The sequence below is a fragment of the Daphnia pulex genome, chromosome 3 (genome assembly GCF_021134715.1).
Source record: "Daphnia pulex isolate KAP4 chromosome 3, ASM2113471v1".
Lineage (NCBI taxonomy): Eukaryota > Metazoa > Arthropoda > Branchiopoda > Diplostraca > Daphniidae > Daphnia > Daphnia pulex.
In genome coordinates this window covers 1,901,162-1,928,452 of record NC_060019.1, presented here as the reverse complement: position 1 = coordinate 1,928,452, position 27,291 = coordinate 1,901,162, and the positions used below count along the sequence as shown (strand labels likewise).

Genomic DNA, 27,291 nt, shown 5'->3' with positions numbered 1-27,291 from the left:
AATGGTAATTTATGCCAATAACCACGATCTCAAAACTTATATTTTTGTCAAGGGACAAGTGAATTAGCCAGCAGTTAAATTCTACAGCTAGACCTTCTACCTACAAGCAAATTGAATAAAAATAAAATAGGCCCTACAAAGGACGTTGCATTGGACAGTTGAGGGGCTTATTGGGATTGAAATTTCGACAAGAGAAATGTGAGCAATAGCCGAAACATTTTGAAATGGTTTCCTATTTTTCCATTCAATAGTTTTTTTAAAATGCCATATGTTTTTAAAAAATCGTTTGATTTTTAACTTGGGAAATAAGATGAAGCCGTAAAAATCAAATTGCTTTTCGTTCAAGTCGAGATTCTGCTGAAGTAAATTTACTGCAAAATGAATTCCCAAGTAATTGGACAATAAAATTGCAATTTGAACTTGGCGAAGGCCGCTGCCGCCGCCGCCCAAACTTGGCGACAATTTCTGCAATTATACGGAACTTGACGGGAGTTTGAGTCAAACTCCGTTAATTGCTTTTGCACTTTTTTGTTCCACTTGTCGGCGTGAAAAGGTCACGCAATCATTAGGCGGAATTATAAATCACGACGATAAATCTGGGTCGGTCATAAAACAAAAAAGAAAAGTCTATAGGCCTATATAACGGATGCCATCTTCCGTTGGCCGATGGAATAGGATTCACCGCGGGACTCTCTTTATTCTTCTTCTCTCCTGGGTGCTTGTGTTAACATTGGACGACCTTGCCTCGTTTAGTATGCAAATCCACCTCTGCTGTACACCGGGCCCGCCACCGCCAACAAACACGGAAGACACATTTTTCACGTCGCTGAATGTGTTCAAGTTGTACACACACCAGCAAAGGAGCCCATGTGTATAAATGTGGCTCCTGCTTGTGCTGTAATATAATAGCGTCCCATAAATCTAAACTTGGGTGCCATATGTCATGCTGTAGGTTGAGCGTGTATATATGCAAATTTCTCTCTCTCCCTGGTTGTATAACTTTGATATGTCAATCAGTCCGAGTTCCGTAAATATTCCCCTCCCCCATCTGTATAGCATACGTCGTCGTTCCAGCTTCCAGTTTGGCCAGGAATATCTTAAAAAAACGGCCGTCATAAAAAGAAATGATTTTTTTCGGTTTATATAGTCTATCGATTTTGATTTAGTCAGTCCGTTTTTATATATGTTCAATCAAAGCGTCACTGCAGACAGGAAAAAGGGGGGGGGGCGATTTCAAAAATATATAGCCTAAAACGATCGGCTTCTCCTGCTGCAGTCTAGTATATTATCATCCAATCATCTCGTGACTTATAAATACGTCAGTTGCCTTTTCTTGAACCAACACAAAAAAAGAGCACAGCTGATGTGTTTTTGTGTTGTCCAGAAAAAAAGAAAAGAGACACACAAAGTTGTTGAGCTGCACACAGCAATTACTCGACGATAAATCCAATCTCTATCAAAGACAGAGCCAAGTTTCCCTTTATTTTTTATTTCGGCTTGGTCTTTTTCTTTCTTTTTTTTCTTTTGGGGTTCCGGCCTCTTTTCACCAAAACAAAAATTGTTCAAAGAAAAAAATATTTATAGTGTCGTCCCTTCCGCTTGACCGTCTTCCACTCCCCCCCCCCTCAACCATCTCTGCACGGAGCGTGCCAGGAGATATTGCGGTCACGTGATTGAACGAAGCGCGCTCTGGCCGTTCCTCTTTCGTGTCATAAAAGTTTTTTTTTTCTATTCTTCTTATTCTTTTGTTGTTTTCGTATTTTTGTGTAGATACCCCGGTGCTGGTATACACATGTCGTCTACCATTTATGTACCACCGCCACCATTTTTGCTCGGATTCGCTCGGATTAATTTTTTTGATAGAAAAAAAAATTTCGTTTAATCCAATCAGAAACGACTCTAATATTACGTTGTTATTAATTCAATAGACCGGGAATGGATGTCATTTTTTCTTTTTAAAAGAAAAATAAATATCTTAGCGCAGATTTCTTTTGAGCAGAGAGAGAGGAGAGATGATTGATTACAACGTCACGGTCTCCTTGTTATTATTGCACGATAGGGTGGGGCCGCTTTTCGTGAAAAAAAGAAGAAAAAGAATAAAAAAGGAAAATTCCCGTGATGAGGGATGACGTTATATTGTACACACACAAAATCCAATCCAGATGCGATCGAATAGTCGAAAAGAATTAGACAGACATGATCATATCAGATTTAGACCAAACATCTTTTTGTTTGCGGAAAGAGCTAGAGCTCAGTATGTTTTTCCGCGCTCTTTCCCGATAGTATGTTGAACGAACCCCGTCAGCGGGAATCCCGGGACAGCGATGAAAGAGATCCGGCCTTTTTAGCTTGTTCCTTATTTCTTTTGCCTATATTTCTTTTCTTTTTTTGAGAGATAATATACAAGATCTCATCTGTTTCTCTCATTTTCTTGTGTATAACCATCACACAACAGCCGAGCTTTCGGGAGAGGACTAAACCCCCTCCACCCCCTCACAATATAGAGGGTGGGGGAGGGGGATAAGAAGTCCTTTTCAATTGTCATATATATACTAGTATATTCCCAGCCTATTTTTCTCTGCGAATCCAACCACAATCCTGCAATAAAAAAAGAGCAGGATCACAGGATCCTATGACTATAAAAGATGCAGAAACGACCCGTTGAACCCGTGAAGTTCCGCTTAGATTCCAATCTCCGTGAACTATATAGACGACTATATTATTACCGCCGTCGGGGGGTGCAGGGATAAAGAAAATCAATCACCATGACGTTTGTGTATATCTCAAAACATGCCAATTTCTTTATATAAAAAAAAACCCTTAAAAATAAAAAAATATAAAAGTTGATCATAAAAATGTTTGTGCTGTGTTATATATGCGATTTAGACGCGAGTATATGTACAAAAGGGCGGCACATGTCTATCAAAGTCCCGTAGGGCTGTGTAGACGCCATTGTTCCATCTATACAAATAGGGATAGCGCAGCAGTGCTACTACTACACCACATCATTATCCTTAGTATACTCTACAAAATACATATTTTCTCTATCTGCAGTAGCAGCACATCGTATATAATCATCTCCCTCCTCTTATTTTTTTTTATTATATAGTTGCGATCGAATAATATTCCACAGCCCGCGAAATTCAATTTTCCTGTAGTGGACTACTACTATAGGCTGGCCTACATAGTAGTGTTTACCTGGTTACCATATTTCGCTATACCGCGCGCCCTTTTTTAAAGAAAGTTGATTTACCCTCTCTCAAATTGTTAGGCGTCCTCCCTCCCTCCTCATTTGCATCTCTTTATGCGCGTTTGACTCGAGTGGATATACTCTCTCACCGGTAATGGCCGCCCAACGACGGATAGGCGGAGTGGGAAAAAAAAGGAAAATAAAAACAGTTTTCCGTGAATTGAATCAATTTGTTGTTTGGTTTTTTTTGTAGGCCTTTTATATATTTGTCCAAGTGTTATTTCGGTGTTTAGAATAATAATCGTTTCACTCTTGTTGTTATATGATGCCCCACAGATGGTTTAGGGGTTTAGGCTTATTTGATATTGACGGATAGATGCTGCTGTTTGGGCGCGAGTGGTTACGTAAGCGGTTTTCCCCAAGTCACGAACGAGTGAGAGAGACTTATGGATTTCCGATGGCTGCGTGAATAAAAAGTGAACGGGAATTTTTTGGTTTACATACACACAACGGCCGGCTGCATATATACACGTTCAGGCTCCATTAATCTAAAAGAGATTCTCTTTTTTTTTAAGGGTTTATTTTTTATTCTTTTTTTACACCCTTGTCCGTCCAATTTATTCGCTTTTACTTTTTCGTGTCAATAGGAGACGAGAGAAAAAAAACCTGACTGCCCTTGCATATTAGAATGTCCGTCCATCACACAGGCCAGCATCATCCAACCGGGCCCTTTATCTTTTATATATGAAAGCGCGGATCTCATATATATGTACTATACAATGGGCCCTGGGACATTGTGAAAATTTCCATCTGCATTTAGACAACAACAACTGACTTTTGAATTATTCATACAGGGTAGTCGTCTACGTATATATATAGCCGGAATCTCCTCTCATCCGCCTGGACGTTCCCGCTGGCCTACACACACATTTGATGTGCTGCACAGGACATTTCCGATGACTGGTGATATTCAGCATTAATAATCTCTTATATATTTGTTGGCCTTTTATACACACACACACGTCTAGAGATCTATATATTGCACATGTATAAAGTGTGCGTGTGACGCACAGACCTATAATAGCGAAATCATATCGATCGCTTTTAAAAGAGATTCCTTGACTATATTTCCAAACAGTATTCTATTACCGCAGCCGTTGCCCCAGCAGTTGGATAGATCTTATTCTCTCCTTTTATTATTATACGAATAGACGGAATAGATAGTTATATAGTCTACATGTACTACCTGGATCAATAGGTTTAATTAGACCCTGGTGGCTGTTTCATTTAGTGGATTTTTTCTTGGTCCTTTTCCTTATATTTAGCTGTTCCTTGCTGTGTGCTGTTTCGGCGCATTATTCTTTATTTATATGTGTGCAGACATGTTTTTTCCTCACGTTGCCTTCGTGAGAAGATAAAAGGAAAACGGGCAAAGTCCTTACAGTGTGTATAGCAGTAGCACAGTCGCTCCGGGGGAGAAATCAACAACACACCAACAATTGGAATAAGGAGCTATATAGCTGCTGCATGGGCTCCTGCAGCAGTCTAGGATGTAGCCTATAGAAAGAAAGGAGGATATAGGATGGCGGAATATAACGATGCGCATCAATCGCCCGGGTCCAACTGCTGCTGTGTATATCACCTTCTTTAAGTCCCATCGCAGTCGTTTTTTTTTTAAGTAGTAGGGAGCGCGCGGGAGAAAATAGAAAAGGGACGCCGCCGGTCAGATCCTGATTCAGTCGTCGACGGGATCGCGTCGCACAACGACGTGTGCACAGCCCGCCGTTGTATATGTGTGTGTGTTTGTCCTATAGATTCGTGAGTGGGGGGGTATACAACAATAACAAGAGAGTGAAGTTGTGCGTGCAAATCATTTGGTCGTTCATCTCTCCGGGAATTAATAACCGCAGGTAAGAAACAAACAATATAAGACAGAATAAGAAATAAAAGAAATAGAATAAAAGAAAGAGAGAATAAGGATTTCAATTTGTAATTGATTGATTGTGTCCCCGGAGGGCAGGGTTATTAGAGAGGGTGGGATGGATGTATTCCCGGACAGGGAACTCCACTTTGATTCATGATGGAATAACCAACGAGCTCTAATATAATAGCCAGTGCTGCTGCTGCTGCGCTGTGTGCTGTGTGACAGTTTCACAATTGATTACATTATAGAGCCAACTGGCTATATGATACAGCTATATAGGATCCCATTCTCTATCTCATTATAAATCCTGCGGATATGCATATCTCTCACCACCATTTTATTTTTATTTGTTGTATTTTGTTCAAATAAATTCCGGAATGACAACTCACAGAAAGGCAAAGTTTTCTCCCGGGAGGATTTTTTGGGGGTTTTAAAAATAATTGCAACACGGAATTATTTTCTGCAGATTGAGGGACTCTTTTGAGTCGAGGATAGAAAAGGAGCAGCACGTCCTATCCACATGCGCCCGTCCATTTAGACTCCAAGTGCGTAATAAAGGCCAGCAGCTTGAAAGGGAAGACCCCCCCCCCACCCTATATAGCCTACTATACAACACAACATAGATGGGACTTGATTGGATCAAATGGACTCGGCCGTTTAGAACGTGAAATGCTCCTTTTTTTTCTTTGCAGGCAGCTCCTGCTGCTGGCTCCTTGCCCGAATGTGTAACTCCCGTTGATTGATTGATTGATTGACAGCTTACAAGCTTATACATCTGGACAGAGAAGAAAAAGAAGAAACTATAGCCAGCCCTTCTTTACTTTATTCTTTACTTTTCTCTAGCTCTCTCTGCCCGGGTAAATAGTGTGTGCACACTCGGACGTCATTTCGGGTCCGATTATCAAAGGAAGTCGACCCAAAAAGCCTCTCCTTCCTCCTATTTTCTTGTCTATAGCTCTTTCTCCTCCGCCAGAGAGGATATAAGCCAAGTTTCTATCGAATGTGTTTCCCATTTGGCCCAGTTCTCACAGGAGTTCGGCCCCCCCCCTTCTTCTTCTTCTTCTACGTGAATTTGCGCGTGACGACCAAATGGCCAGACGCGTGAAAATGTCCGTTGTGTGTGTACAGCACTACAGACAACAGCAGCACACATCGATTTGTTTTTGTTTGCCATCCGCTCCTGGGCAAAAAAAAACTATTTGATCCTGGACGTTGCTCCTTTTTGGAGGGGGATGGTGCTGGGCGAACGCGGGAGAGAGTCTGTTCCGGTCGTCGGGAGGCGTTGGAGCGAGAATCTTTCTCACAGCTCCGATATTACTTCCGCTTTTCTAAGCTACATATAGTGCTGATGTATAAAAATGCTGTGGAGATAGGGTATAGGACTATAGGCGGCGCTAATAATCCAGCAGGCGGGGACCTCGTCCGTCTTCTTGCTGCCCCCCACCCCCCTCTGGTCCGTTTAATCAATCAATCAACTATCCAATCAACACCAGACCCATCCCCATCCCCCGCGAAGAAACAATGAGAAAATGAGCCACTCTTTTTCGTATTTCTTTAATATTGATTTGTTGATGCAATTAACACTAACGTTGTCTATTGTTTCATTGAATAACCTATAGCTACAGGACTATATACGAATTGCCATTCAAAGGCAAAAGAAGAAGAGAATACAAGGAGCCTCGATGTCACTGGTGGCCGTCATCGCTGGTTCGTTAACAAATCAATTATAATCAATGTTATATACGTAGATGTAATATAGAAAATAACTGTGCGAGCGCTTGGGAGACGGCGAGTTGATTGAGATCAGAAGTAGATTACGTATAAATAATGATTTCTTCTTCTTCTACTTTTTTTTCTTGTTTGCAACTCATCTCCGGTCTGTCTCAGCTTTTTTCTTCTTCTATCGTCGTTTCTAACATATTGCTTCGTTTTTTTTTCTTCTTCTTCTTCTTCTTCTTCTTCTGTCTTGGCCTTTTGATCTCTTCTTCTTCTTTCTATCTGGTGGGCGTCGCAGATTGCATATCCGGCGAAGCGCGCTCCGGCCGCCCCCTCGCGGGCCCATTATTATTCAATCAGATCTATCGGTCGTATAGCTTATACATATAGCCACGGCAAAAATAAAAAATGTCTGAAAAAGCCACAGATTATAATATTTGAAAACTTCTTCTTCATCATCTTTTGTTTTATTTCTGTCGGCTTTGCAGATTCTTCTGCAAATCGATCGATATTTGTGTGTATAGACATGTTGGAATTCGAAATTGCCAACCCTGTACAAATATAGAACGTATTATTATCAAGGAACCCCGGGAGGGAGAGAGAGTCCAACAATCATTTGAATCCGTATAATTGCAGTTCAGGGGTGGTGTGCTGCTGGTATCATCAAGAAAGAGTGCTGTGTGTCTATAGAGAGAGAGAGAGTGTGTCCACAGTGTTTTTTAATCAAGCCACCTTGATTTTCTGGCTGCGCGCTGAGTCGACGAGTTAAATAGAGAGAAAGAAAATGGAGTTTGTGTGATGTGACGTGCTGGGTTTCTCTTGTAAATTTTCAAAAAGGGGCTTCCGGTTTAGTTTGTTCGTTTCAATTCAATCTCTTGCGTATAGTCTACTCCGCTCAATAATAACAGACAAAAGGTTAAGTGCACACACTGATGCTGTCTGTCTATGGTGGCAGCAGTGACAAAAGGGCATTCTCGAGTGCTCAGACACGCACAGCACATCACCCGAAAGTTGAATGGATCGGCGGTGTAAAATTTCAATGTTGTCGCTTTTTTGTATTCTTAAATATTTGATTCCATCTAGCTCACTTCCGGTGTGTTAGTAGTGTGGGTGTCGTCTGTAATGCGAGTCGGCACGTACTGCTCACCTCCGTACCTCGCCCATTATCTATTGAACGTGCTGTTGTTCACTCCACGAAATCAACTTCAACCGAATGATATAACAAATAAGGCCATAGATTCAATTGTCGATCGATTCAAAGTTAAAGGTATTATTTAATAAAATAAAAGGGAAAGCCATTTGATTTCAAAAAGGTGACGACGTTTGAATCAAAAGCGACGCGGGAAAAACGATCGCGAATATAAGCGACGAGGCACATACAGTTGAGCGGTCAGAGACTTTATAGAGAGGCGATAGAGAGGGAGAATATAAAGGGAGAGGTTTCTCCTTTTATGTGTGGAGGGGACGGTTTGAAGGAGGGGAAAAAGGGGGGGGGGAAGGTTTCGGGCGAAAAAGGCAATATTGACAGCATCCAATCATTTCAAGGGGGGGCCGGGAGTAGAAGAGAAAGAAAAAAAAATAAAATCGATCGATTCTTTTTCTTTTTTGATTCGGTCGGGGCCTCTGGCACAGTCAATCGGTCGGGAGTCAAACCTTCCTCGCCGGAATGAATTTGAGACATATACAATCCGCACCAGCAAAGGGACTTGCAAAGGGATGATGATTCTCTTAATGGACTAGTAAAGTAATAGTTTGAGTTTTGAATACAAGAAGAAAGTTGTCGACTTTTCAAGCGAAATCAGACGTCCCGGCGTAATATACGACGGTGTGTTGCGCTCGACTCCTTAATGAGCTACCGCCGCGCGGAATCCTATATCCTGCGGATGTCTATATATACAGAGAGGAGAGAGGCGGCCTCCTCCTCGTCCCGCCCTTGATGTGTGGCACTTAGACAAAATGAACATTGACAAACATCACAACAACAACAGCAACGGCAACAACAGTCAACATTCGAAACAATCAAACGAGCGCAGCGGATGGCCGATCGATATTTTGCGGAGACCTTTTGCCATTTTTTTCATTGCGTGACTCCCACCACTTTGTGTGTAACATCCTGACGTCCTGACGGTGTGAGGCGCATCGAAATTTTCTTTAATGAAATTAGAACAACACATTTCTTTAGGTTGTGGTTGTTGGTTGTTGTTGTTTTCGGAGTTATTGATTTTCTTAGCGGTTGGTATTTGGTGAAATAGTGATATTTATTACCGTTGCAAATCTACTTTTGCCGGTATCCAGTTTTATCTTACCATTTGGTTATATTCGATTTATTTAGTTTGATTTGATTTGATTTATTTTTTATTTTAACCAATCATATTGATTGAATTTTTCTGTTTTTTAAAAACAAATTCAATAAAAAAAACTTTCGAGTCATTTTCACAATCTGGCAAATTATGCAAATCCCAGATTGCAGACTACAATTTTGCGAACGACACATGGAAGTGAAACGCCTTTAATTGGTGTATCTCTGAGAGTGTGAGAAACTAGAAATAATCGATAAAACTTGTAAGGAAATGCACTTCACAACTGCTATTTTACTATTTTGCAGGTATATTTGTCTTGATTTCGTAAACCTGAACGTGAATTATTTGGTAGTGTTAAAAGCTGGGGGCTGAGACACAGAACATAGACAGAGATAGCTTTCTTTTTTGGCTGAGGCCTTAAACTTGGAAGAAAATGACAAAGGCATCATTTCAGGCTTCTCAGAGGTTTCTTGTCCAACATCATCCATGTGAACAAGTCCCTTAGTGGTTCTCGTTGGTGATGGAGGAAACTTAAACACTCAGAACTATACGCACAGGTTTATTCAATGCATTGAGGACCAGGGATTTATTATATTTCTTCAGGTTTTATCAGTGTCACTATTTTTATTATACGCAGTCAAATCATTATTTATATTACATATGAGATATGACGCAGTGTGCAATTTGTGCATTATTTATTAGTCTCATTACTTTTATAGGGATCGATAAACCTTTTTTTTATTATTTGCGACTCCTGACACTTTGTAGACACCCGGACGACGTGAGGCGCATCGAAATTTTCTTTAATGGAATTAGAAAAGAAAAAAAAAAGAATTATTTGGTGGTTGTTTGTTGTTGTAGTTGTTGATGCTGCTGCTGCTGCTGTTGTCGGAGTTATTGATTTTTTAGCGGTTGGTATTTGGTGATATTTATCTTCTCCTATTCTTCCTTTTTTTTTGGGTGTAATATATGACAGCGTTGCTGCTGGCATTCGCCGCCGGCGGCTCCTGGGGCGCTGGATGGGAGAGAGCGGACAGCGTGACTGGTGGCTCCGCCGGAATTCGGATAGTCGAGTTTACCAACTCGTCGGCCGTGAGCATCGATTGCGACTGGACGTTGCAGCAGCAGCAGTCGACCGGTGACATAACCGGCCGTATCAGACGTCCGTCATCACTCAGCCCGGCCAATAATAGGCCGGCCATCCATCAGCAGCCGGGGATAGACGGCGGCGGACTAGTTGCTGATAATAGTGACAGCAGCAGCGGCGGCGGCGGCAGTCAACCGGCGACGGACGGAATCGCTTTGACTTGGCTGGACGCCAATCGACAGCCCGTCGTCTCCATTCCGGGCATCAGGTAATTGAATATATCCACCGCCTCAGGCAAGTGTCCATTGACCATCAAAGAAGAAGAAAAAGGGCCACCATCGATTTTCTCTTTATATCCGGCTCTAAAGAATTTTAATTTTTCTTTTTCTTCCGGCGGATTAAAACCGAAAAATAGGCACGTTCTGAGCAACGGGACTTTACATTTTCCGGCTTATCGCAGCGATGCCTACCGGCCAGGTAGGCGGATTTAAACATCTTAAGATAAAACAGATGTTTATAATTAATTTTTAATTGAATTTGAATTTGTCAAGATGTCCATTCGGCCGAGTACAGGTGCCTGGCCAGCACGGCCACCGGGGCGCTCCTGAGTCCTCCAATCATCATCCGCTCAGGTATAAATGACGTCCGTCTTTTATATCCATTTGACCTCTGTGTGTAAGTGATAAGTGTCGAATTTCAATTTGTCCGTTTCTGCTCTGCTGTCCGCGCAGCTGTAATTGGAGCCCTGCAGGTGTACGCCAGCGACGCTTACACCTTGCCGGGCAACCCAGCCGTCCTCCCCTGCCTGGTCATGTTGCCCGTGGAGCAAGCGTGGGCCGTCGAAGTGACGCACTGGACGGCAAGTTCGGGTCCCAACAACCAACACCTGGTCGATTCCCACAGCATCCCCCAGCGTAAGTTTACATCTATTCGTCGTTCGCTCCTTATTATTATTCATTCCGGATGCGGAACTTGCTGGACTTACGGGAACCCCCAAAACGAATTCCCCCCGCCGGCCCCATCATTGTCCATTGCTCCCGTTTGATCCTCCTCAATTCTTCCGGCACTCAATTTCATTTTCGTTTCCTTTTTTCCTTGTTTTTATTTCTTTTTTTATACCTGGAAATGTCCGCCATTTTCTTTTGAAATGATCCTCTTTTTACTACCCGGATAATCTTCCGACCCCTTCTCATCCTGTTTGTTTCTAAAGGGATGATGTTTTCATCCGGAATTGATTTGCTTTTTTTGTGCTTTTTGGTTCTTTTTGGCGCAGCCGGTTCCAAGTACGCGGTCATTGGCGGACATTTACACGTGTCTGACGTCACACTGGAAGACACTCTGATGTCGTACCGCTGCTTCGCCCGTCACCGACTCAACCTCGCCCAGAAGGCGGTCAATAATTATTCCAGCCCTCCGGCCCGCATCGTTTTCACTCACCAACAGCAGCAGCAGTCTCAGCAACTGCCAATGGCTCCGCAGCTCGTGGCTTTTGTCCACCGGCCGTCGACAACTTCGCTGAGGATTCGACACGTCCGTCTGGCCCAGGACGACGTCTACATGACCTGCACCGTCCTGGCCTATCCGCCAGCCAAAATCAGGTAGTTCCATCCGGTCACGGACTTTATTCTTATCAATTCTTCTTCTTCTTTTTTGAATATCGCGCCAAAAAAGAAAATTCCGGAGCTCTTCCATTTTTGCTGGATCAATGAGATAAGAGCGTCCGTTGGTAGAGGAGAGGAGGTGCTGGATGTGTGTTGTATGTGCTGTCCTTTTTGATTAGTCAGTCGAGCTGGAGAAAAGAGCAGACAGGAGCCAAATAGAATCAGGAGCCCTCCCCTCCGAAAAAGTATCGACCCGCCCAGCATCAGCCAGCAAACAAACGAGTCCATCCGCACACAGTTGACGCGCTCTTCTTCTTTTTTCTATAGTATATTCTATTCCATCGATTGATTTTGATATGCTGCCTGGGCGACTCCTATTTTAGCCTTTACGGGCGCATCCAGGGAGAGATGTATCCATTGCGCGTCCGGCCGGAGGTGACGGACCGGAAACGATTGCCAGTCCGGGGGCTACAATAACTATCCATTTCGAATTTTTGGCCCCCAAATAATAATAATAATAATAAAGTTGCGAATCATATACATATTATATAACTTTTGTATTAGAGTATCAAAGTTAATGTGTGCAGGCAACCGCACACATTAAATGTCACTCATCTCTCGACTAACTTTTTCTTTTCACGTATACGTATAACACAAACAAGCCCGTGGGAGATTAAAAACTAGGGGAGGAAGAGAAACTTTTTTTTATTTTTTATTCCGGCCCGGATATAACTCCGGAGGCCTTTTTTTGTTATTTTATTGTCTGCTGCTGGCCCTCAAAACTTTTTCCTTCCTTGAAGGAGAAAAAAAGTGAGCAGCAACAGACGACCCTGCCCAGGGACCAAATTAGTATTTGGGGGCCTGCTGCTGCTTCGGCTGCTGCTGGATTCCAACATGTATTGAAAGGTTTTCTATATATTCCCCGCATTCTATTCCGGGCGGAACCTTTTGTTCAACTTTCTCCGCCCCCATTGTTTCCGCACTCCTCTCTCTCGAGAGAGAACCTCCAAAAAGTCTTTTACACGCGCAACAACATTTGCCCGTAGGCGAAAACCCCTCCGCACCGTCTTTTTGTTGTTGTTGTTGTCATTCTTCCTTTTCAACAATAGACGGGCAACTTGTATTCGGGAATTTATTCTTCTCTCTCTCTCAACTCCTCTTCATAATTGATTCCATTTTATAACAGAAAGATTTGCTGGTGTTGCCATGGCGACAGCGGGGTACTTCTAACTCTCAAAAAGATGGGCAAATCTAAATCATTTTTTTCCGTCCGGAATGGTCTATATATATCCATATCTATACTGCGTGTATAAATATCCATTTCACACACACACACAGACACGCTGAACTTTTTATTATTTATTTTTCTTCCTTCCGTGTGAGCAATGTCAATAGATGATGTCAATTGCAGCTCGGACGGGTGTGTGTGTGTGTGTGCAAGTTACACAGACACGTCCGTCCGCGTGTGTGTGTGTGAGCAAATGGAAATGATCCATCGATTGAACTCCGGCACGGCCACACTCGCACACAGCACACAACACAAAGAGAGAAAAAAAGGGATGGAAGAACCTCCTCCTCCATGCATCCTGGGCTGAAATGTATACACAGGAGCGGTCGTCATGGTGATGACGAGCTTTCTCTAGCTCCTATTTCCATCCGTGCGCCTTTGATCTCTCCTCGATGGATGGAAAGAAAGAAATTTTTATTGAAAACAGATATTCGATACAAATCCGTGCCGGATGTAATATTTTACCGGGAGCTGCTGCTCCTGTGACTCCTCCTCTCTCCGGTTAAAAGAAAGAAAATGATGGCCAGATTTTGTCTGCCACCGTGTTATTTTTCTTGTGTGTGTGTGTGTGTGTGACTGGATCCTGATCCTGGGGAGAAAAGGAGCGACTTTTGGGTTCGTGGAAGAGTAAGGAGCAGATAAGGAGCCAAATACAAAAGAATAAAAGAAGAAGGAAAAAAAAAAGGAGTTTGATTGGCCAAGATTGCCAACGTGTGCTGGCGCTTTCCCGGTTACAACTTCTTCAACAAATATAGGAGCCGTGTGTGTGTGTATGTGTGATTGGATCGTCGCCCCGCGACCTCAGGAGCCCCTATTTTATTTTTTAAATAATAATCCAGGGAAATTTTTCAACTGTCAATTGTTTTGCCTGGAAATTATAAAAAGAGCCGGAGTCTCGGAACTTTTGTCTGAAAATCCTTCAATTCTTCATCATCGTCAGGATTTCTGACATAATTCCTCGGCATTATTTAGGAGACATTTTTATTTATCTTCTGGGGCCCCTTCATCGCCGGTGTACATAATACCACCACACACACACACACTGAGAGACGCGGGCTCCTTTTATTTCTTCCTCTGCGATGATGATGAGAAGAGACGAGCGAAAACTTTAGACTCTCGCCGACAGCAGCCAAGCAAAAAAGGGAAGAAGAAGCTCCTCCTGCTGACAGGATCGATCGATAATTTAAGCGGGCGGCGGCTGCCGCTGTCGTTCCGTCTCACTCTCTCTCTCTCTCTCGGCTCCTTGTATGTATTTTGCGTGTCCCCATTTCATTCTTTATTGTATGTCTAGTAATAATAGGCGGGCGGGCTGGGAGGAGGGCTGTGTGTGTGTGTGTGAATTCCCAGTTAGATCCACTCCAATTTGACATCTGCTGCGCCATCATCTCTCCGAAATAATGAATTTTCCGGCTAGAGATCCATTTCCCTTCCGCCCCAAAAAGAGGGGGGTATCCATTTCCTTTTTTCCTATTCCTTGGCTCTCGGGCGTCTGATGTGATCCTCGACATATTTTAATTTCATTTTCCATTTCAATTTGATTTTCTTTATAGGTGGTTTAAAGTGAATCCTTCAAATGGAGCGGCCGTGGCTCTGGTGACGGATGGAAGGCGGATAACGACGGGGGGCGACTGGTTCCGCATCGGCCAGCCCGCCGGCGACGATGCCGGCCGCTATCGATGCCAGGCGGCCAACAGTCAAGGCCAGATGGAATCGGAATTCCAGTTGAACGTCCACGGACCCCTGCGCGCTCGACTGGAACCCCAACGTCAAGTAAGTTGAGAGGACAAATTTCCCCTTTTTCTTCTTCTTCTTTTCCCCTCATCCAAAGCGCTTTGATATCTCGCTCCTGGCCGGAATTTCCGATTGGTCACGTCGAGACTACACACGACGATCCAGCGCTGACTTATTCCATTCTCACATTTCATGGCACCCTCCAAATAAAGAGAAGGCAAAAGGAGATAGTCATTGTCTAATTGCAAAGACACCCCGACGACCGAACAGAAAGCCCTGGAATCGATCCAGCTCGGAGTAAAAAAATCAAATCTCTTTTTTCCCATCCGCACTGTATAAAGGAGCTTCTTCCAATTAAGTCGAGGGACGTTGTCCAAGTGTTTTGATCTCTTCAGTTATTTCCTGGAGGGCCGGCCATCTCCCCCTGCCCTCCTTTTTTACTATTCTATTCTTAAGTGGATGGGAAGCGGACCCTCCGGGCCGGCTCATCAACATTTCACTATGTGAATAATGAAATTTCTTTTCTTTATTTTCTTCTCATCCGGGTTGTTCTCCGCTCTCTAAAAGGTTGTCGGGGTCAATCAGCCGGCCGAGCTGACATGCAACGTGTCCGGATTGTTATCTCCTGGATTAACGACGCCGTCCATCCGCTGGACGCGAAACGGATTGGACATCGCAGTAGATGGCGGGCGGTTTTATCTGCCCCAGGCCAACGTCTTGCGAGTGAATCGGGCAGCTGTGACCGATTCCGGAATGTACCAGTGCTTCGTACGGGTGGACACGAGTGGGCAGGTCCAGCAGCAATCCGTCACCGCCCAAGCCCTGGCCGGCAGTTACCAGCAAGTACAGGCCAGCGCCGAGCTGATTGTTCGCGACACGGCCCCGTCTCGACTGACGGATGTTTTCAACGAACAGATGGTCTATCCGGGCCGGCCGGCTTATCTGCAATGCTCTCTGGCCAGCAATTTCAGCCCTTCACCGCCATCTATCGCCTGGACTGTCGATTCCTTGACGATTCCCTACACATCCGGACGGTAAAAAATAGAAACGAAATTCCGACTTTTGTGAGTTTCATCTTTAACCAACTTTTCGACTTCAGCAGAGTTTCGATATCGTCGCATCTGCTGGACAACAACGGAATTATCCGGAGTTATCTCAACATTAGTTCGTCCGAAGTGGAGGACGGCGGACTTTATTGCTGTTCCATTATTTATCCGGCCCTTGGAGCCGGACAGATGGATCATTTGGACACGATAGCGGCTTCTCAAGAGCAGCACTGCGCCAGATTGAACGTTTACGGAGTTCCGGCCATCCGGTGGGCTGGTAACAAGACGGCGGTGGCCGGACAGGATTATTACCTTGATTGCCCGTTTGCCGGCTATCCTGTCCAATCCATTTCGTGGCTAAGAGGTGGTCAGGTGAGTTTTTAATTTAATTAATTATTCTTTGGAATGTTTCAATTCACCGGAATTGTTTTAATCCGCCAGCTGATCAGAGATACGGACGCCAAGTACAAGCCGTTTACTAATGGAACATTAAGGATCTCCACTATGGAACAAGGTGTCGATAATGGAGAGTACACTTGTCTGGTCAAAGGTTCCGGCTCATCCATGGCCAAGAAAGCCCTTTACGTCGAAATCATCCGTATTAACCTTATTAATTAATTATTCATTTTGAAACCAAATTCATGATTATCTTTTAATGGTTCCAGGGCCTCCGGTGATTGAGCCGTTTGGTTTCCCCATCCAAGTTCAGGACAGTGGACGTACACAAGTGACTTGTTCCATCTCTTCCGGCGATTTGCCTATTAAAGTCAGCTGGACCAAAGATGGGCGGCCCATCGCCAATAATCTCAACGTCGAGATGCAGACGGGCGAATTCCACAGTTTGCTCATTTTCAAGAAACTCCGCGGAGAACACAGTGGCATCTACACCTGCACGGCCCGGAATCTGGCCAAAGCGGCCAGTCACAGCGCCACTCTTCTCGTTCAAGGTCCGTCTACCCCAAAAATTTGTTCCCAAATGGAAATTTCATTCAATTCATTTATTAGTTCCACCCAAATGGATCGTTGAGCCGCAAGATATCGCCCTGCTGGAAAACTATCCGGCTTCCATCCCCTGTCAAGTGCACGGAATGCCGACGCCCATCGTCCGCTGGTTCCGGATTGAAGGTGAATTGAAATCCATTCCCGCCAAAAAGATTTTGATTTGATTTGAATTTTTTGGTTTAAGGTGAAAACAACATTCCCGTCCATTCATCCAGCAAGATCGGATTATTAGCCGATGGATCCATCCGTTTTTCCAAGATGGCCAAAAATGACGAGGGACTTTTCCAGTGCAGGGCCGGCAACAATATCGGCAACGCCGTGTCTAAAACAATCCGCATCAGCGTCAACGGTAATCCGCCGGATGTGTATTTTCACATTTCTATTTCCGCCATTTACCATCAATTTTGATTCGCAATCCAGCGGCTGCCAAAGTGCGGATTCACACAAGTGGCGCCATTTTCCCAACCGGATCGGAAGCTGTTCTCCGGTGTGAAGCTTCCGGCGATCCGCCCATGACCGTCCACTGGAAGCGGTTCGATCAGCTCATCGAATCCCATCAGCAAATGGATCGTTTCCAGCTCTCCAGTGTGGCGTCGGACGGCCGGGATTTCCTCGACCTGAACATCAGTCGGGTCGAGGCGGATGATGGCGGAATGTACGTCTGTCAAGCGGCCAATCTTTACGGTAGTGACGCCACCGACATCCGCTTGATTGTCCAGGGTAAATCTAATGTCAATGCCGTCGTGCAAACTGCCAGTCATCCAGAATTCAACTTTGTGTGTTTTGTCTTTATTGAAGAACTTCCCAGGGCTCCTGGCCAACTTCAGCTGACGTCCGTCCAGAGCCGGTCGGCCGAATTGCAGTGGCTGGACGAGGATATCGATCCATTGCTGGAATATCGGGTCCAACTCACCCGGCCGGGAACGATCGGCTGGACGTTCAATCAAACGATCGAGGCCAGGGGGCGGAGTCTCGTCACTCTCCCTCATCTCCATCCGTTCACCGTCTACGAGGTCCAGGTCAATGCCATCAACTCGGCCGGAATCGGCCCGCCTTCCGCTCCGCTTCAGTTCCAAACTCACGAAGAAGTTCCTTCGGGTCCAGTGCGGCACGTGCAAGCGGAATCGAAATCTTCCCGCTCAGCACTCGTTTCTTGGCTGGTAATTATTTTTCTAAATCAATTAACTTTAATTGATTTCGATTATTAAATCAATTTTTTTAATTTGTCGTTTTTGACAGCCGCCCAGTGAAGAAACTTGGAACGGCCGTTTGGTTACGTTCACCGTCACTTGCCTGGAGACCAATGGAAACGGCCAAATCGTCCAGCGGAGTGTGGCCTACACGACGACGGATTTCAGACCTGTCCGTCGTGTCCAGGTGACGGTGGAAGACCTCCGGCCGGCCACAGTTTACGCTGTGACCGTCCGAGCCTTGAATCGAATGGGTGCTGGCCCGGAATCTGATCCGCCGGTGTCCCTGACCACACCGGAAGCTCCTCCTTCATCCTCTCCGGTTAATTTACATTGCGTCACTCTGTCGGCCGACGCCATCCAGCTGACCTGGGCCCATCCGACCGTGGCCAAATACCACGGCCACCTGCAGGGCTTCCGGATTTTCTACAAAGTGTTTTCCAGCAACAACCGGCATCGGATCGTTTTAGCCGACGAGGTTTCATCTTTCCTCCGCCCGGAATCGAAGAGGGTCGGTCCGAACGTCCTGGATTCCGTCCTCTACGGATTGCAGGCCTACCAGAATTACAGCATCCAAATAGCGGCACTCAATCGAGCCGGAAGTGGCCCTCTGAGTGTTCCGGTCGTCTGCCAAACGGATGAAACGGGTAAGAACAATTTATTTGAAAACGAATTTCGTTCGTTTTAATTTGAAATTATTTGATTTTTTCAAGTTCCTGTGGCCGTCCATGAAGTGAAAGCTGTTAGCCTGTCCAGCTCTTCGATCCTGGTGACTTGGCGTCGTTCGACACCCCCTAGCGGCCGGATTGCGCACTACGTGATCCAAATCAAAGACACCGTCACTCAGGATGTGGTGAGATTATATTTGAGATTCAATTTCTGAATTTCAAATTGGGAAAATGTGTCTAAAACTTTTGATGAACACAGAAAAGGTTCATGCATCACGAATCGGACAACGCTTTGGAACACCAGATTGGCCAGCTCGTGGAGAATCGTCCGTACGAGATCAGCGTCACTGCCAAAGGTCGAGCTGGAGAAAGTCGCCCGTCTAGAACTTTAACTATTTCTCCGGCGGCTAAAAGTAACAATTTAAATTCAAAAATTCAAATTTCCCGCCAAACCAAAAATAAACTAATTAATCCCCAACCAATCAGATGGCGCCAAGATATTGGAATTCTCCAGGACGATTTGGATCGAAGAAGAACATCGGACGGACAAAATTACTTTACCGTGTCCCACGGCTGGAACAAATCCGGTGGAGAAAAGTTGGACCTTTGCCGGCCAGCCGCTCAGCAGCAATCCGCATTTGAATTACCGCTGGGATAAAGATGGCGCCATCCAGCTGCTGGATGTGGACAGGAACACGGAAGGCGACTACGCCTGCACGGTCCGCAACCAACACGGACGGGACGCTGTGGTCTTCACTGTGCATCTACTCCGTCCGCCGGAAGTCCCTCAATTGTCGGTGACTCCGACGTCGACTTCTTCCATCCGGTTGTGGTGGAACAAACCGTCCAGCAGCAACAGCCGGTTGGGAACCCTTTTGGCCGTCTTGGAGTACATTGTTCTTTATCGGCCGGCATTCTCCGGCTCGGCCGTCCAAGAGAAATCCGTCGACGGAAGCGAGGATGGCACCGTGCTGGACGGACTCCTTTGCGGCACCCAGTACGAGCTCCAAGTCCAGGCTAGAAACCAAATCGGCCTGGGCCAGAAAAGTCCTTTACTGAGAGCCATGACCCGCGGATCGGGTCCAGCCAACTGGCCGGAATTGTCGAGTCTATTCGGTTTCTCTGCCGCTATGCCGGCCACCCTATTCCTCCATTTGGATCACTGGCCGACCGGTGGCTGCCGGATCAATTCCTTCCAAGTGGAGAAAGAAGGGCCGGTGTTGTCCAGTCCTTCGGCGGATCACTCGCACGGGAGCTGGAACACTCTGGCGTCTAATCTCAATCCGGACGAGCAGCCCATGTTGAAAGTCAGCGATTTTATCGAGGACGAAACGTACCATCTGAAATTGACGGCCTCTAGCGACTCCGGAGTCCACCACGCCTCTTACACCGTCCGGCGGATGTCCGGCAAAAAAGGTTAAACAAAGAAAAGATAAAAAAAAAATATCGATTCGATTTTTAAAGTTTCAATTTCACACGCAGTCGAGTACAACGGGACGGCCTTCGAGGTCTTGCCGATGTTGGCATCTGCCGGCCAGTCCATCAGTTACGAATCGTTGATTGTCATCGCATCCATGTCGATTTCGGGGACGATGCTGCTCTTCTCGCTGGCCGCCATCACCTACGTCGTCCACAAGCGGAAAGAGTATCAGGCCAACGCGGCCTCGGCCGTCGCAGCTGCCGGAATGTCGGCCAAGAGCGAGTACTCGTTGAGGACGGTGGCCGAGCAGCTGGACAACCAGCCGGTCGACGACAACAACCATCAGTACCAGCCGCAGCAGCACGGCCGGTCGTTGCCAAGAGCCAACGGAGTCAACGGAAGCATTTACTCCTTGCGGAAGCAAATCGATTTCGGTACATTTTGTCAATTTGAATTTTCCCGCCTTTATTTAAATTTTTTTGAATTTTGGCGCCTAAAAATTTATTTGCCCGGAATAGACGACGACGATGATGACGACGACGGCGACATCACTCCGTACGCCACGTTCACGTTGAAGCCCATCAGCGGGATGGATACGTGCCGGTCGCTCATGTCGGCCCCGTCGGTGGTGTCCAGAGGCCGTCCGGATGACAGCCACTCGCCCAACAGCATCGAGGCGGACGTCAACGGCGTTTTGTACGGGCACCATCCGACGTTGCCTTGCATGTCGCAAGCTCCTCCGCCTCCGCATCCGGCCCACGTCTACCGCCACCTGAATCGATCGCCGGTGCCGCCGTACCGGCCGTCGTGCGAGCCGGCCGGCGACTGCCTCTACGGCGAAGCGGAGACCATCTACCCCAAGAACACGCCCATCCATCACGTCCACCAGCATCCACCTGTGTCGTCCGGAAGGAACAGCGTCGGACGAGCCGTCAGGAAGCACAGCCGCAGTTCCACCTCCAACGTCAACGCCAGACGTCCGGATGGATCTTGGAGTTACAATCCTTGATCCGTCAACCAGAACTTTTGATTTCATCCGCTCACACATCAAAAGAAAACAAATTTCGTGTGTGTGTGTTTTTCTCTTCTCCATCCGCCGCCGGGATTTTTGATCCGACGCTCGTGTTGTTCATTGTAAAACCAATTTTTCTCTCCCCTTCTCAATTCCGGGAGGAGTGAAACTGATCTCCTTTCATGTCGAATTTCTTGTTCTTCTTTTTCTTTTTATGGCGATTTATTGGATCGCTTTTTTGAATGTCGCATCCGCACACACGGAATTTCACCCCAACCCGGCACACACTGTTATTCCCGTTATTTGTGTATATGTACATTGTTTTTTTGTTTTTTCTTTCTCTGTACATATATTTTAAAAGGAGAACCTGCACAGTTCTCTCTATAAAATAACAACCCCCGTAAAAGAGATATTCTTCCGGCGCGTGACTCGTACTCCATCCACTCCTTTTCAATGTACACACAAGACACAGACATAAAAGTCTATAAATTTTAGACCAATCCATCTGGCTATGGCATCACGTAGATATAAAACAAAACATGGCACACACACAACACACACAATAGGAGCACACGGGTCGAATTTGTTCTTTCTATTCCGGAGCTCCTGAATAGGGGACCGATTTGACGCTGGAAAAGAACGTGACCTGCTTTCTTAACATAAAACGAGGAGCCGGACGTAAATATAAACATAATGGATCGAAGGAGAGACTTTTGGATAGACCACAAGACGAAGGTCGTCCCTTCTTTTTTAATGGTTGAGAGATGACGGAATGGCAAATGGAAAAAATCCGGAAGGCGCATGCGCCGCCCAGCAGCAGCGGAGAAGTAGATGGGAAGAAAATTCCGCTTTTGGGGGGTTCATTCTCAGTTGTACATCGTCAGTTCATCCGTGCACAGTTTCCCCCCGGTTTTTTCGTCAGTCGCCGGAATTGTGTTGTGTTTTTTTTTTATTTCTTTCGCCGACGGATAGCCGGAGGCGGTCGGAAATATAAGAAAAATGGAGCACGTCTTCTTTTATTTCTACTGTCTCATCAACGTCATTCTGCAATTACACGACGTCAAAGGTACCTACTACTTCTACTGTCAACATCCTAATACATTTAAGATTATATTTATATGTAACATGTACATGCTGGGCGGAGAGAGAAATAAAAATAAAACAGTATAAGAAGAAAATTTTCCCGTCACTGTGAGATGATATCGGCCCCCGGCATCACACCCAATGGCCATTGTTTATGGCTTTTGCCGGATCACGACAACACAACAACAACAAAAAGATAGTTATCCGGCCAAGTCGTTTGGGCGACAATTGCTCCAGGCGCTATTTTCTCCCTCTTTCCTTCCCAGCGTCTATAACTTTGATCAAATCCTAATAGATCTTTAAATGTTTTCTCGAAAAGTAGCAAGTTTCCCAGCTTGTTTGTTGTTATTTTAGCTCCGCCAATTGCATTTGGAATTTGTTATATTCCCAATCGGATTTTGTTTCGCCCCTTTTCAACCGATCCATTCCCCCCTGGAGGGCCTGTCACTGATTAGGAGCTCTCTTCCAGCTATATAGTTGTTTGTGCTGGGCTGGGCTTGACTGGGCGTCCCGCACTTTCTCTCAATTGTCAGGATCCTTTTTAGAAACTTGAAGATGTTCCCCCCCAGCAGCAGTCGACATTTGGAAGCACTTAACACGTCGTCCAATATTGTCCGTCCCGAACAACGCCCCCACGACCCGTCACGTCGAATTTTCGGTGGACGGGACGCCGGGCGATCCTTATTTTTTTGTTGTCGTGAGAAAAAGGTGTAAGACATACTCACGAAAAATAACTCTATCCATCGCCATGATGATTACGTCAGGTTGCAACGTGACCCTGTGGCCGCGGGTGCGTTTCCAGCATCGCTTCGGGGCCGGCCCTTGCTTCTTCCGCTTGCCCAACCGGCCTCCTGCTGGCGGTGGCGACCAGCAGCAGCACTGGTGGATCGAAATCGCCTTCAGCTCCTTCCAAATGGGCCGATCATTCCTCAATCAAAGTTGCCCCACCGGCCACTTGAAAGTAAGGATCTCATATCCTGCCCAGCAGCACAATCGAAATGATTACCTCATCACTTTTTTTGATTACATGACGACCGGATGTTGTTGTTGTTGTTGTGTAATAGTTTGTCGAAGAAATGGACGATCAGGAAAGTTCTTCCGGAACTTTTTGCGGGCGGCTGAGCGGAGATTCGCAAACTTATCTGACCCGGGCCAAGAGTTTGACCCTTTACGCCCATCCCGTTTCGGAGCCGGACCACTTTAACGCCTATTTCGACGTCCTGTCGGCGGAAGCGCTGCGGAAGCGCTACCCGGAGATGCTGAGAGCCAACAGCCTGACGCCGGATTCCGACGGCGGAGGCGGCCACCAGTGCGACGTTCTGATCCGCAACTGCCCGAACGTTTGCCGATTGTCGTCGCCGCTCTATCCGGTCAGCGCCTATCCGCGCAACGTCACCTGCCGCTATCGCGTCCTTTTCGACCGTGACGACTGGCAGGTCGTCCTGGGCGGTCAGCCGGGCGATCGCTACGACCTGGGACTCCATCATCCGCACCAGCAGCAGCACTGCAGCCACCACGCCGATCGATTGATCATTCACGAGAAATTAGCCGGACACCAGCAGTACCAACAGGTGGCCAAATTTTGCGGGCGCGGAAATTTTCCAAAGGTAAAAAAATCAATAATCGATTTTTGAAAATTAAACTTAATTGAATTAAACTTAATTAAATTCAATTTAATTGAATTAAATATTGAAATAATTACAGATCATTGCTCAGAGTGGTCAAGTCATGGTGGAACTGATCACTTCACCGTCGGGGTTCTTCCATCAGGGATTCCGGTTGAGTGTGAGCCACCAACGGCGGAAGCGGTCGGATCATCACAGCATCATCTCTCCGTGTTATCATTCCATCACGGCCGTGGGCGGAGGCGGACAGTTTTATCAGCAGGGATCCGTCGTGTCACCGCGTCACTGGTTCCCTCGCCACGTCGATTGCACCTGGACGCTCACGTCCGCCCGCATTTGGCTGGAAATCCATTCGAAAAGCAATAACAAGTTGTCCAGCAGCTGGACGACGACCAGTCACAACAACGCCACTTGCTTCCATCGCTTGCAACTGCACCGGACGTCGTCCGATCCGGCCGAGCAGATGACCATCTGCGAGTCCAACTCGTCGTCGTCGGCCGGCCAGCAGCAGCTGCAGACGTCCACTCCGACGCTCCTGGTCCGCGATCGCGTCCAGTTGAGGTTCACCAGTCTGCGAGGATCCATGACTGGATCGGAGATGGATTTCAGTCTGTTCTACATGCTCCTGCCGGAAGAAGTTGCGGCGGTGGCCGAGACTTTGTGCGACAGGATCCTGGAGGATTCCAACGGGACGATCGACTTGATCGGCGATCGGCTCCTTCTGATGCGCCACAGGCAGCTCAAGTGTCGCTACCGGTTCCAGGCTCCTGACGGCGGTGACGATTACCGCATCCGCATCGTCATCCGGCAGATGGTGTTCGACCCGATCCGCCAGTGTGAGCCCGGAAGAGACGACGACGAGTGTTCCAGGATGGATTCGGATCGCCAGGACTTTGACTGGCTCCTGGTGTCCGATCGCGACCTGCTCCACTGTTTCTGCCAGTCCAGCAACAGCCAGGAGCCGATCGTGGTGGAGAGTGCTTCGAATCGGCTGGACGTCCAGCTGGATTTGAAACACATCTACGACCAGTCGTACAAGGATCCCGACATTTACCGCTTCCAGATCGATTACAGCTGGATCGAGGACAGCGGATGCGGTAACCCGATCGAGGACGATCAGGGCGGAATGATCCGCTGGACGGCCGATCCCAGCAGCGCCAGCAGCACTCATCTCCTTCCCTGGCGGAGTAATCAATCTTGCACCTGGCTGATTGAGGTGCCGGACAACGATCGGATCCTCCTGAAAATCAATACCGACCAACTGGGAGATTCGGCCGATAATTGTCACGTGTCGCTGGGCTACCACGGCCGTCAAAACGACAGTAGCCGACACCATCAACACCAACATGGCCAGCAGCAGCAGCGACGACGTCTCCGCCAGGCGGTGGCCATGGACAACAGGACGGGCCAATTTTGTTCCATGAACGCCGAGTTCATTAGTCCATTCGGCCTGCGCTACCTGCACGTCCAACTGGAGACGGCCAATAATCCCAGGGCTCGTTTCCTGCTCAAGTGGAACGTCCTCTTCAGCAGTAGCGCTCCTGAATCATCTTCAGCCGTCGATGAGGGACAAATAGGAGCAGCAGCCGGAGCAGGTGCCAACGGCAGCAGCAGCATCTTGTCATTATTCCCGTGTCCGGACAGTAACTGGTCAATCCCTGAGAGTCTCGTCTGCGACGGCCGGATCAACTGCCCCCAGCAGAGCCTCTTTGGCTCCTTACTGGACGAGGAGTCGTGCACGAGCAGGAACAGCAGCTACTACCAGGATTATTACTACCCGTGGGTCATGGTGTTGGTGGTGAGTTTCGGGTTCAGCGTCATGATTTCACTGGCCAGCGTCTCCTCTCACGTCCGCAAGTGGAGGGAAGTCAAGACGTCCATCACCTCCTCCTCCTCAGCTGTTGAATGATTATTTCATCGTTTGAATTATTTTATTGATCGTTCCACCTTTGTGATGCGAGGGGAATTATTATTGATGGCCCTTAATGGTTGTGACTGAATTTTACATGACGTCATCTTTTCACTGGGCTGGGCGAGGGGGCGAAAGGAAAGGTGGACGTGTGAATTTCTTATAGCACCCCTGTGAAGCACCTTGCGTGATCGTGAAAAATCGTCAATTTAATATTTCTTCTTTCTTGTGAGAAATTGATTTTTCATCTTATTCCGGTTCCGTTTTTCTTCTTTCGTGGTTGTGACACATTCGTCGTTGCGGCCAATAACCATTTTTATTTTTTCCCCGTGATGAAATCAATATTACGTAAAACACCCTCCGGACACACACGTACACACCAAAAACCGTCAAAAAGTTCCTTTTTTTGTTTTTGTTTTTGAACAAAATAAATTCCGTGTAACTTCTTATTTGGCTGCTGCTGCCCAGGGGCCGGCCAGAGCAAGACATTGATGAAAATTGGACAACAAAGTTTCATGTTCACGTTTTCCCCCCTCCTTCTTTTTTTTTCTTAAAAAAATTATTTGAACAAAATGTTGTTTCTTCTTCCATATGTGTGTGTGTATGACGGGGTTGTACAAAAAAAGTTTCCCGACCGCCACAACGTTTGTGACGGTCGACATAAAGTCGTGACGAAAATAAACGTGAAATTTCTCTTGTATACAGACAAATTTTCTTGATTTTCATTTGACAACTTGTGTGTGGATGTACATACTATCTACTTTTTATGGCGGGGGGTTCGAAAATTATTTACGACACTCCGCCCATCGATTGTTGGGAGAGACGAGGGTAAGATCTATATCGATCCGCCGGATGGAATAGCGGCCGCCCGGTTTTTGTGCTGTCCAATATATTTCTTAGACATGTATAAGAGAGAAAAGTGTTCATCATTAAAAGTGAATGCCGGATGGATAAAGTTTAGTTGTCTATACGCCTTTATTGTTATATGCCGGCCTACACACACACTGTGAGTGGGCGACTGCTGGAGATGTGTGACAGTGTAGCAGTTCCAGCCCCCCTCCAGCAATAGTTATGGCTGTTTGTGTATATGAGAGAGCGGAACTTTCTTTTTTTCTCGATGAATATTAGATGACAGCACATTGCCGGGAAGATATTGACGCAACTTTCACTAATGAGCGATGTCTGTCATTTATTCACGATACGAGTTAAGATTGATGGGGCGATATAACTTCGGTATAACTTGTTATTAATTCAAGACCCTCGCGCCCGTTATAGTCGGACGTGTGTGTATAAAACATATGCGGAATTGGAACCAGGAAAATTGACCAAATTATCGTGACGACATGATATTATTATCAACAATGTATACACTCTTCAATTGAGAGCTAGCCCTCTACCAACAAGCTCATTCAACTCTACTTGACTATAAAGTTTAGACTAACGAATGTGTAGACGAATGACCCAATTTAAAGAAAACAAGATGATTGGCTTCGTTTCCG

The 27,291-nt window shown here is 46.3% G+C and overlaps 2 protein-coding genes across 4 annotated transcripts in view; both read left to right on the top strand.

Annotated features, from left to right (window-relative positions):
* Positions 1-21,669, top strand: part of LOC124191354 (Down syndrome cell adhesion molecule-like protein Dscam2) — a 75,180-nt gene extending 53,511 nt beyond the window's left edge. Inside the window, exons 1-22 of one of the 3 annotated variants that reach the window (XM_046584536.1) lie at positions 4,928-5,100; positions 6,734-6,821; positions 10,107-10,485; positions 10,633-10,694; positions 10,769-10,849; positions 10,949-11,131; positions 11,491-11,815; positions 14,657-14,876; positions 15,405-15,871; positions 15,940-16,255; positions 16,325-16,481; positions 16,549-16,830; positions 16,889-17,008; positions 17,070-17,234; positions 17,306-17,605; positions 17,684-18,045; positions 18,125-18,722; positions 18,789-18,928; positions 19,003-19,156; positions 19,230-20,159; positions 20,226-20,597; positions 20,682-21,669. In XM_046584536.1, the coding sequence (XP_046440492.1) occupies positions 6,797-6,821; positions 10,107-10,485; positions 10,633-10,694; positions 10,769-10,849; positions 10,949-11,131; positions 11,491-11,815; positions 14,657-14,876; positions 15,405-15,871; positions 15,940-16,255; positions 16,325-16,481; positions 16,549-16,830; positions 16,889-17,008; positions 17,070-17,234; positions 17,306-17,605; positions 17,684-18,045; positions 18,125-18,722; positions 18,789-18,928; positions 19,003-19,156; positions 19,230-20,159; positions 20,226-20,597; positions 20,682-21,172 (6,129 nt within the window). In that variant the 5' untranslated portion in view covers positions 4,928-5,100; positions 6,734-6,796 and the 3' untranslated portion in view covers positions 21,173-21,669. Of the gene's footprint in view, positions 1-4,927; positions 5,101-6,733; positions 6,822-10,106; positions 10,486-10,632; positions 10,695-10,768; positions 10,850-10,948; positions 11,132-11,490; positions 11,816-14,656; positions 14,877-15,404; positions 15,872-15,936; positions 16,256-16,324; positions 16,482-16,548; positions 16,831-16,888; positions 17,009-17,069; positions 17,235-17,305; positions 17,606-17,683; positions 18,046-18,124; positions 18,723-18,788; positions 18,929-19,002; positions 19,157-19,229; positions 20,160-20,225; positions 20,598-20,681 lie in introns of those variants that run through there. The other 2 variants (XM_046584533.1, XM_046584535.1) reach the window with 2 other exon arrangements.
* Positions 21,670-21,801: 132 nt separating this feature from the next.
* Positions 21,802-26,335, top strand: LOC124191355. The gene is made up of 4 exons (XM_046584537.1): positions 21,802-22,241; positions 23,023-23,219; positions 23,323-23,865; positions 23,963-26,335. The coding sequence occupies exons 1-4, from the start codon at positions 22,175-22,177 to the stop codon at positions 25,790-25,792; spliced, it is 2,637 nt and encodes an 878-aa protein (XP_046440493.1). The 5' UTR covers positions 21,802-22,174; the 3' UTR covers positions 25,793-26,335.
* The last annotated feature ends 956 nt before the right edge of the window (positions 26,336-27,291 follow it).